Here is an 11,127-nt window from a genome sequence, read left to right as displayed (position 1 = left end):
TATAGACAGCGATGGAATCAGCTGACTATGCCGGGGCGCCGGCAACCACAGCCACTCGGTCTTGGAAGGGTTGAGTCTGAGTCTGTTCCTCCCCATCCAGACCCGTACGGCCTCCAGGCAACGGGCCATCACGTCAAGGGCATCGTTGGGGTGGCCTGGGGTGGAGATGTACAGCTGAGTGTCATCAGCGTACTGATGGGGCTAGACTAGAAGACCTCCAAAGTCCCTTCCAACTCTGTTATTCTGTTTTGCTGGCTTGTGGCCTGGTCACAATGGGGAGCAGCAAAAAAACCCTAAGTGGAACTCCTCTTCCTTTGCCAGATGCTTGCTTTCTGGGTTTTCTCTTGGTGACCACCTTGGGCAGCTTTCCAGCTTGAAGCTCAGAGCTTCTGTCACGTTCCTCTTCCCAGAAATCTGAGTAGACGTTCTGAGAATCTGATTCTGTGTCAGAAGTAGATTTGGGCTTCCAAGCCAAGAGACTCGGAAGAAATCTGGGTCTTGCGGTCTTGCCCTGCACCTGGGTTTCTTGTTCCAAAGCCGGCTGAGAAATCCACAAACACTTGGACCTCAAATGCTGCCCTATCTAATCCATTCTTTCCAAGCCTCCTTCACACATAACATTCAGCTCCTCTCCTCCTGGCTTTTAGGATACCTGACAGTGGGGAGGGCAGGAAGGAAGGAGCGAGGGAGGATCGGCCAGTTTTCCCTGAAGAGAACATATACTTAATTCCTCATGTTCAGCAGCTTTATCTCTGTCTGGTTGACTAAGTGACTAAGGATGGGTTGAGGATCAATTGTGCCAGCTGAAAAATAATTGAGAAGATTTCAGGAGGATGTTGGAGTGGTAAATGAAAGCATGCAATCTATTTTTTTTTTTTTTTTAAAAAGGGGAATAATATATTATAGGCAAAGCACTGGTGGATTTCTCCTTGTGAAAAAAGATAGCTGAGCTTCTAAAGTGGCCCGCAAAATTCTTTGATACAGTTATACTTTGCTTCATCTTGGGAAGTGAGATGGCTTGCAAACAGCGATTTCAACATACCACACACTAGACCAGGGGTAGGCAACCTTGGCTCTTTTATGACTCGTGGACTTCAACTCCCAGAATTCCTCAGCCAGCATGGCTCAGCTTGGAAACCTCTCCCTTTCCCCTCAGCATGGTTGGCTCAGGAATTCTGGGAGTTGAAGTCCACGAGTCATAAAAGAGCCAAGGTTGCCTACCTCTGCACTAGACCAGTGTTTCTCAACCTTAACAACTTTTAAGATGTGTGGAAATCAATTCTCAGAATTCCCCAGCCAGGATGGCTGGCTGGGGAATTCTGGGAATTGATATCCACACATCTTAAAAGTTGCCAAGGTTGAGAAACACTGCATTACATAGATATAATATGTCCCACACAAATAAAGAACACATAATTGTGTAATCACCTTGACCCTATCTGTGATCCCCTCTGCAGATTTTAATAATTTGAGGGAGCTGGCAAATAAATACCAGTAGCTGGTCTGTAGCCAAAAGAAGACAGCAGGTCATATGTTGGTTATATGCCTGGCAACTTTCAAAGGCACCTGTGTAAGCATCTGGAAGCAGCTGTAACGCTGGGTGTTTAGATCCAGCTGGGCTGCTCTTATGGGTTCTGTTTCGTTATTTATTAAACGTGTCTAGCTTAGCATGTAAATTTACTTCTAATAGCTGTGCTATTCTTGCTGGATAACAGTAGTTTTCTGCAAATCAGTTACAGTACTGCTGGGCAGAGAACATGGGTAGGTTGATAAGCTGGTTTATAACTTTTATGTAGGCATCTTAGCGGCATCCGATTGGTTGTTGCAGGAAATGGAAAGGAAGCTGGGCTAAATAAATCTTTTTTGCTAAATATTTTTTTTTATTCAGCAGAACCCTCTTCCTCCACTCCTTCTTCCTCTCCTCTCCTTCTTCCCCTCCTCTCCTTCTTCCCCCCTCCTCCTCCTTCCTCTCCTCCCTTTTTCTTCCTGTTTTCTGCTTCCTCTCCCCTCATTTTCTCCTTCTCTGCTTCCTCTCTTCTCCTTTTCCCCTTCTTTTTTCTCCTTTTCTTCCTTTCCCCTCTTCTTCCCATCACTCTTTCTTCTCTCCTTCCTCTCCTCTTCTCTTCTTCCTCTCCTTCTTTTTCTTCTTCTCTTCTTCCTCTCTTCCTCCTCTAGCATTCAAAGATTAAGAGTTTTGTGGATTTTTTTTTCTGGAAGAATATCCCTTGTCAATCTTCTCTTCCTCTTTCAGGACGGACACCGGGAGTTTGTGAACCCAAGAATGGAGAACATAACAACACGCTACGCCGAGAGCTCAAGCAGTTCTTTGGATGGATGCGCAAACATGGAACCTGTGCCAATTTGAGCATCAAAATGTATGATCAGTGGCGGGTGGCACTGCAGAAGTCCCACAAAACACGGAACCAGGTAGAAAGGACACCTGGGTTTTCACTGAAAATCAAGGCAGTCATTCAGTCTATACAAGGATGGGCGTAGAGCAGGGGTCTTCAAACTTGGCCAATTTAAGACTTGTGGACTTCAACTCCCAGAATTCCTCAGCCAGCCAGGGCTGGCTGAGGAATTCTGGCAGTTGAAGTCCACAAGTCTTAAACTGGCCAAGTTTGAAGACCCCTGGCATAGAGCTACTTATTGACTCCAAGTGATTACTTACCTACTCAACTAGTTGGAAGACATATTTGCTAAACTGAAATTAAACTGGTTTTTCTTTTTAATTTGGGATTATGGATGAAACAGATTGAGGTTAAAAAAAAGCTGATTCAGTACTCAGGAGACAGCTTTGTAAAAAGACACTTGCACATTCTTTAATTAGATTCTTATCCCACTTTTAAATAAATGTATTTTGATCAACTCAAGGAGGTGAACTATACCTAGTAGAAGTAGTCCCCGACTTACAACCACAACTGTGCCCAAAATTTCTTTTGCTAAGCGAGACAGAGGTTAAGTGAGTTTTGCCTCATTTTATGAGCTTTCTCGCCATAGTTGTTAAGTGAATCACTGCAGTTGTTAAGTAACACGGTTGTTAAGTGAATCTGGCTTCCCCACTTTGCTTGTCAGAAGGTGATCGCAAAAGGGGATCACGTGATCCCAGGACACTGCAACCGTCATAAATATGAACCAATTGCCAAGCCTCCGAAATTTGATCACATGACCATGGGGTTGCTGCTACAGTCATAAGTGTGAAAAACTTATCAAAAGTCACTTTTTTCAGTGCCATTTTAACTTTGAATGGCCACTATTTATTTATTTATTATTTATTTATTTAAATTTGTATACCGCCCTATCTCCCTTACGGGACTCAGGGTGGTGAACAGGCGATAATAAAAATCACAATAAATATACTCAAATTTCTATTCTAAAATCAGATTAAATAAAGGCCTGCTCTAAAATACCCCATATAAAACCTAAATTTTAAAACACTAAACGAATTGTTGTTAAGTCAAGGACTACCTAGACTCCTATTTTCCCCACCACAACAACCCTGTGAGGTGGGTTGGGCAAGAGGGAGGGACGGGCCCAAGATCCACCAAAAGGGGATTAAAATAGGAAAACCGGAAATTGCTTGCGACTCTCTTATTGAAGTGTGTGTGTGTGTGGGGGGGGGTTTCTACAAATATTTGTGCAAATAAATAGGGCTGGGGTTTTGTCAATTGGGGAAGCGGGGAAATAGGGTGTGCTGTGGAGCCTATGCTGGCCATATCAGGTTTCAACCCTCTCTTTTCTCCCCAGGTCCTATCCAGTGACAAATTGTAGCTTGGATGGATGGTGGAACTGGGTGTTTCACTTAAGAGCCAACCCGGTTGTTGGATTCAGGCCTGCCGAGGATACACACAAAGGAAATCAAGAGCAGCCGTAATCCAGGTGCCTTGAGCGGCATTGCCAAGATTGTATCACCACCACTAACACCCTTTCTGCAAACTAGCTAGAAGCTGGGCAGAGGGCAGTCCACGCCTCTTCCTCCAGAGTAACTCTAAATCAGCTTCTCGCATACGACGTTCTTCAGCCAAGTTGGATTTTTGAGTTTTCTAATTATTATATAAAGGCGTTCCCCTTAGCTGAAGGACATTTTGCTGGGAAAAGACCTCTCCGTGCCAGTTTTCGTTTTTACAGTGCCAAGATAAAAATTTGTAATCCACCCAGGTTTTCCCTCTAAGCAGGCCCTAAAGAGGTTCCGTTGCTTCAGGAGAGCCGTTTTCTTCTTATATTCCTCAGTTATGAAATTGGAATCGGCAGCTGATTGAAAAGCGGAAACGGCTAAAGAAACGAGCTGTGTCATCAGGAAAAAAAAGAAACAGGTTTACATTTAACCTCCAAATTCTAAAAAGAAGAATGGAAAAATTGGTTGTGAAATTTCACAGGGTTTTTTTTGTTGTTGTCGGTGTGCTCTGTTGTCAAAAATATTAAGTGTTCAATACCTACTTTATGTCCGAAGCAACAGGTTTTTTTTTACCTCTGCAAATCTGGGAGGTTTTGCACCCAGAGCCGAAGCCATCTTTTGAACTGACGTCACCTGCCTCTCCTTTTTAATTGGGCCAAACCAGCATCTTTGTTTCCAACAGCATTAAAGGCAAAAAGTTGGGGACAAAGACCACAATCTCATTATTTGTTGCGTTCTACAATTATTCAAAAGTAACATGCCACTGATCTTGGACAGGCCATTTAGCTCACCTCAGAAAGGGAACTATGGCGTCTCTCATTTTTATGGCATTTAGAAAAAAAAAACTAGCCACCCTAATTTCCCTCACTGTTTACAAATGCTGCCATTTTCAACCAACATGGCCCTGTGGCGGAGGATGGAGTTTGTATAGGTAGTCCTTGACTTACAACAGTCCACTTAGTGACCTTTTGAAGTTTCAACGGCACTGAAAAAAATGACTTATGACCATTTTTCACACAACCATTGCAGCATCCCCTCTATGGTCACGTGATCAGAATTCAGACGCTTGGCAACCGGCATGTTATTTACGACAGCTGCGGTCTCCTGGTGTCATGTGATCACCGTTTGCAAATGTCTGACAAGCAAGTCAATGGGGAAGCCAGATTTCATTTAACAACCATATTACTAACGAGCGATTCGCTTAACAATGGTGGCCAGAAAGGTTATAAAATGGGGCAAAATTCAATTAACTACTGTCTCATTAGCAACAGAAACTTTGGGCCTATTTGTGGTTGTAAGTCAAGTAAGTATCTGTAATTCAGTGACTTGGAAAACCCGGTGCTGGGGATGTATCTGGGATTACCTATGACAGTTTAGGCCAGGGGTAGGCAACCTTGGCTCTTTTATGACTCGTGGACTTCAACTCCCAGAATTCCTGAGCCAGCATGGCTCAGCTTGGAAACTTCTCCCTGTCCCCTCAGCATGGCTGGCTCAGGAATTCTGGGAGTCGAAGTCCACGAGTCATAAAAGAGCCAAGGTTGCCTACCCCTGGTTTAGGATTACAATCCAGAATTGGGGAGGGGGAACGATCAGAATATCCATGTCAGGCAGGGGGAACATCCAAATAAATGCTCAACGTTAAAAATGACCCACCTCCAAACCCAATTTCTTAATCCCTTGTAAAGAAAGACTTAAGATTTCACTCCAACGGAAAAGTAGTGTGATGAAAGATGAGGTTTGTAAACACAGACCCTAGAGCTGCCATTTTGACTTTTTTGCCCTCCTCCCTCCCTCCCTCCCTCCTTCCCAAAGGATGTCCATCTGGGGCTAACCGATCAAGAAAACATCTGGTCTGCTCAAGATAATAAAGAGAGACTAGTAAAAAAGGAGTCTGCTTTTTTTTTTATTGAAGGGGTAAAAAAAAACAACCCACTTTATTTCAGAACATAAACAAGCTATTCCCCCCTGCCCCTCCTTGTCCCATAAAGGCAGTGGGGACCAAGTGCCAAGGAACTGGCTTCATTGGGCAGGTGGCCAAACAGCACCGAGCCTTGTGCCTCCTGCAGCATCTCACCTGCGGGCATCGGCCTGGCATGACGAAAGAGGGAAGCCGGGGTGGGCGAGCTGCGAGCAGGCGAGGACCAACCTTAGCGGAGGGGGGGAGGATGTCTTATGTCTCCATCTCTTCCCCCCCCCTCCATCCCCAGCCTTTCTTCATCTTTCTCCCACGGGGCAGCCTGTCAACTGCTTTCTTCCGAATCGTACTTGAAATCCTGAAGAATTTCGCTGATTGCTTCGATGGTTTGAATTAGCCTGCGTGAGCCGGATGGAAACGATAAATAAAGCACCATATGGAGCCGATTAGCCGCGCTCACCCGCGTCCTTCGCAGCCCAGCCTTGTTTATGAAAGTCTACGAGAGGGGCAACCCCAGGGCTGGGATGGGCTGGAGTGGGGGGAGCAGGGGGGGGAGTTAGGCTTCAAAGAGCCAACATGGAACAATCTGCAAAAATGGGGGCTCAGCAGAGGGGGGGATAGAATACGGCCTTTGAAGACCCTTACCGAGGCCTTTTTGAATAAAAAAAAGAGAAAAATATTCCCACATCCTCGCTTCAAATTTGCTTGCGTTTACCCCTTGCCCTGATTTGTGAAAGGACAGGACCCGTTTTGGGGCAAAAATCGTGACTCCGCTTTCCCATAAGGACTCTCTTCCCAAGGGTGTCCCTGCATGGAGAGAAGGGAGTTTCCCACGATGCCACGCGCCGCTAAGCATTGTGGGAAATTCAGCTCGGATGCTTTGAAAGTCCCAATGATGGGAAACCGGTTTCCTTTCTCCCAAGTATGAAAAGGGTGCAAGAGGCAGGAACGGTTCCTCTGCTTGGGAAAGATTGAAGGGGGGGGGTGTCTTGGGGATGGGGGGGCATGAAAATGGTCTTGATGCAAAAGGGACACAGAGACCGTATCACAAATTCAAACCGTTGCTCAGTTGACCAATTCTCCCTCAAGCCAAACTGCATCTAATCAAAGGCCTTCCTCCAGGTATCACAGTGCAGGCATTGTGTTCACACATGCAGGTTATCCAATTCAAGGAAAGCTCAAGGCAGCTGCTTGATAACTAGCTAAGCTTGATTTAATTCTTGACTTTCAACCATTCATTGAGTGATCGTGCAAAGTGACAACAGCAATGAAAAAAAGTGACTTAGGACCGTTTTCATACAACCGTTGGCAGCAGCCCCTTGGTCACACGATCAAAATTCAGGCGCTTGGCAACTGGCTTGTATTTAGGACAGTTGCGCTGTCCCAGGATCATGTGATTGCCATTTGTAAGCTTCCCAGCTGGCTTTTGACAAGCAAAGTCAACAAGGGAAGCCAGATTCACTTAATGACAGCATGATTCACTTAAGAACTGCAGTGATTGGCTTAACTGTGGCAAAAAGATCATAAAGTTGTGAATGCTCCAGAAGTTGTGAATGCTCCAACACTGGAAGTTTCTAAGAAGAGACTGGACAGCCACTTGTCTGAAGTGGTATAGGGTTTCCTGCCTGAGCAGGGGGTTGGACTAGAAGACCTCCGAGGTCCCTTCCAACTCTGTTATTCTGTTATTATTCTATTAAATGAGCGCAACTCACTTAACAACTGCCTTGCTTAACCATAGGAATTTTGGGGACAATTGTATGTCGAGGACTACCTAGTGTGAACTATGAAGTCAATGTCATATTACACATTACGTTTCCTTCCTTCCCTCCTCCATACTCTGGCCTTGTCCCATCCTGAAGCCTGGCCCTTGAACACACCATTTAAATGGCGATCCAACCTTAAGCCCAAACTAAGTTGTCCATCCTTCCTTTACAAGCATACAACACCACAATACACAACTTGCTGTAACCAGTAGTGCTCAATTAGCGAATGTGGCTAAAACCTAGTTGAAAGGGTAAACTTCAGAAAGCCTGTATTGACAACCGCAGCTTTGGTGACTCACTTGTGCTTCAATTCTTGCATTTCCTGTGTGTGGGCTTCTACTCCGGGATGGTCCTGAACATTTTGTTTAGCAAGCTGCAGTTGTGCTGTCTGGAAAGAAAAAAAGTGGACGTGAGACCCTCCCTGAGAAACAGGGACAAAGATATAAAGCTGATAATTCCCCTCGTCCGCCAGAATTAGATGCATTCTTGGAAGATGCTTAACCAGGTTGTTGAATTAATGCATTCTCTGGCTTTATGCAATATGCTGAACAATAACCTACAGGTAGTCCTTGACTTATGACCACAATTGGAACGGGAATTATCACTAAGCGAGGCACTTGTTAAATTATTTTTACTGCCACTTTTGCCATGACTGTTAAGCGAATCACCATGATCGTTAAGCAAATCATGCAGTCATTAAGTAAATCCACTTTCTCCATTGACTTTGCTTGTTGGAAGCAACTAGGAAGGTCGCAAATGGTGATCATGTGACACACACACACACACCGTAACGATCATAAATACATGTCGGCTGACAAGTGCTTGAATTTAGATGCTACAATGGTCATAAGTGTGAGGACTGTTTGTAATTCATTTTTTTTCAGCGTTTTTGTACAGTCACTAACAAATGGTTATAAATCAAGGATTAGCTGCAGTCAAACTGGGTTTGGACAACACACCAAGACGTAAAACCGCAAAACAAACACCATGTTACTCAAGTACAGAAACTGAGTCTCTTTAATCTGGCTAAGTGCCGTGTGTGTGAACACAGCTGACTACAGTCAATTTCCCCGATATGATGTCCTCCAGGTGTGCCTGGCTATGAACTGGGGGGGGGGGGAGCTGAAATCCCCCACATCTGGAGGAGATCAGCTTGAGGTTAAAGTATTAATCTAGAACTGAGCAGATCCGCTGTAATGCTCAGTTCTTCCTTTCTTCAGCCTCACCTTTACCATCACCCACGTCTGGCTCAGCCTTTCTAACAGAGCATAAAAATTGGGGCAACAGGACCCCAAGTACCTTTCAAGGGGAACGGAGGGATAACGGTGCAATGAAAACTTTGCAGATGCCCCATGCAGATTGAAATCTTGCCGCTAAAACACACTAATAAGGAAATTTAAGTCTCCTTTTCTTGTTATGCATTTCCCTCTGTATCAACTCCAGGAAACACCCAAGATTTGCAGATCAAAAACAAGGGGGAAAAAAACCCTCTAAAAAGAGAAAAGAAGGAATAAAGGTGAAGCGTCCGTTGAGTGGAGCAAAACCCCAGATGAATCCATTGCAAACATCCATGTAGTTTTATTGGCATTGTTATAAGAGCCATTTGCCATTTTATTTATTTTATTTTATTTTATTATTTTATTTTATTATTTTATTAATTTATTTTATTTTATTATTATTTTATTATTTTATTATTATTTTATTTTTTATTTTTTATTTTTTATTTTATATTTTATATTTTATTTTATTATTTTATTTTATTTTATTTTATTTATTTATTAAATTTCTAGGTTGCCCATCTCCCCTACAACGTGATTCTGGGTGCCTTTACAAATTATAAAAGGTGAATAAATGATTAAAAAAATAAAACAAGCCAACACTGAAATATTATTTAAAACCTATGCTAAAACCACACCTACAAGAGCGAAGAGACAGATGTGATGGAGATAATATCTTTTTACCCCTTCAGCCACCTCCAACAGGGCCCCATTACCGGAACTCCTAGTGGTCTCCCATCCTGGACCTAACCAGATATGAGCCTGTTAATTTTTTTTAGTTCAGCCTAACAACAGCAACTAGGTTATTTTCTTATTTACTCACACCCATCTCCTCTGATACTGCTATATGTGTGGCATTATAGCCAGTATTATACTATCATAGTATAGTGTTATATTATGCATTTCAGCCAGTTTGGTCTAGTGGTTGTGGCACTAGGCTAGAAATCAGGAAACGTTGAGTTCTAATCCTACCTAGACAAAAGCTGGCTGGCTGACACCAGCCCAATCAAAAGCTGGCTGAGTGACATTGGCCCAATCATTAGGAGACTGGGAATTCTAGTCCCGCCTTAGATATGAAAACTGGCTTGGGGACTTTGGGCCAGGTTCTCTCTCTCTCTCTCTCAGCCCAACCCACCTCACAGGGTTGTTGTTATGGGGCAAATAAGATGACGAAAGAGTATTAAGGATGTTGGCCACTTTGGGTTATTTCTAAAAATAATAAAAGGGGGACAAAAAAAATATAAAATAAAATAATAATAAAATAAAATAAAAAATAAAATAATAAAAATAATAAAATAAAATAATATAAAAAATAAAAATAAAATAATAAAATAATAAAAACAAATATTTTAATGAACATGTTGCTATACGAATCATATAATGTCCAGTTGGAGCACGGCCATTCAGGTTGAAATCCAGATAATAAATCTCCACCTAACTGGCAACCCTACTTTAATAATAATAATAATAATAATAATAATAATAATAATAATAATAATAATAATAATAATAATAATAATAATAATAATAATAATAATAAAGTAGGAAGGGACCTTGGAGGTCATCTAGTCCAACCCCCTGCTCAGGCAGGAAACCCTGGCCTATACCATTTCAGACAAATGGCTGTCCAATCTCTTCTTAAAAACCTCCAGTGTTGGAGCATTCACTGCTTCTGGAGGCAGGTTGTTTCACTGGTTAACTCTTCTAACTGTCAGGAAGTTTCTCTTTAGTTCTAGATTGCTTCTCTCCTTGATTAGTTTCCATCCATTGCTTCTTGTCCTGCCTTCAGGCGCTTTGGAGAATGGCTTGACTCCCTCTTCTTTGTGGCAGCCCTTGAGATACTGGAAGACTGCTATCATGTCCCCCCTTGCCCTTCTCTTCGTTAAACTAGACATTCCCAATTCCAGCAACTGTTCCTTACATGTTTTAGCCTCCAGTCCCCTAATCATCTTTGTTGCTCTTCTCTGCACTCTTTCTAGAGTCTCAACATCTTTTCTACATCGTGGTGACCAAAACTGGATGTCGTATTCCGAGTGTGGCCTTACAAAGATTAGATTTCTAAGTAGGGGTTTCTCCAAGATTTTGATTTGATTTTGATTTTATTAAATTTATACCCCGCCCTTCTCCCGGAGGACTCAGGGCGGCTTACAGCCAGTTTAAAACAATGATATAATACAATACAAAATTTAAAAAGATTAAAAATAACTATTTAAATTTGGCCGCTTCTACTAAAAATTTAATTTAAAACCCCTTTAAAATACCCCTAGGCCAGTCCTG

The 11,127-nt window shown here is 42.8% G+C and overlaps 2 protein-coding genes across 2 annotated transcripts in view; one reads left to right on the top strand and one right to left on the bottom strand.

Moving 5' to 3' along the window:
• Positions 1-4,832, top strand: part of CRLF1 (cytokine receptor like factor 1) — an 81,998-nt gene extending 77,166 nt beyond the window's left edge. Inside the window, exons 7-8 of the mRNA XM_015810683.1 lie at positions 2,252-2,427; positions 3,748-4,832. Of these exons, the coding sequence (XP_015666169.1) occupies positions 2,252-2,427; positions 3,748-3,771 (200 nt within the window). The 3' untranslated portion in view covers positions 3,772-4,832. The remainder of the gene's footprint in view (positions 1-2,251; positions 2,428-3,747) is intronic.
• A 1,258-nt stretch (positions 4,833-6,090) lies between these two features.
• REX1BD (required for excision 1-B domain containing) overlaps positions 6,091-11,127 on the bottom strand; it is a 14,765-nt gene continuing 9,728 nt past the window's right edge. Inside the window, exons 4-5 of the mRNA XM_015810723.1 lie at positions 7,873-7,961; positions 6,091-6,208 (exon numbers count right to left, since the gene is read on the bottom strand). Of these exons, the coding sequence (XP_015666209.1) occupies positions 6,136-6,208; positions 7,873-7,961 (162 nt within the window). The 3' untranslated portion in view covers positions 6,091-6,135. The remainder of the gene's footprint in view (positions 6,209-7,872; positions 7,962-11,127) is intronic.

Source organism: Protobothrops mucrosquamatus, unplaced genomic scaffold (genome assembly GCF_001527695.2).
Source record: "Protobothrops mucrosquamatus isolate PMUCROS unplaced genomic scaffold, P.Mucros_1.0 scaffold14, whole genome shotgun sequence".
In the NCBI taxonomy this organism is placed as follows: domain Eukaryota; kingdom Metazoa; phylum Chordata; class Lepidosauria; order Squamata; family Viperidae; genus Protobothrops; species Protobothrops mucrosquamatus.
Note: the sequence above shows the minus strand (reverse complement) of the source record. Positions and strands in the feature narration are given on the sequence as shown.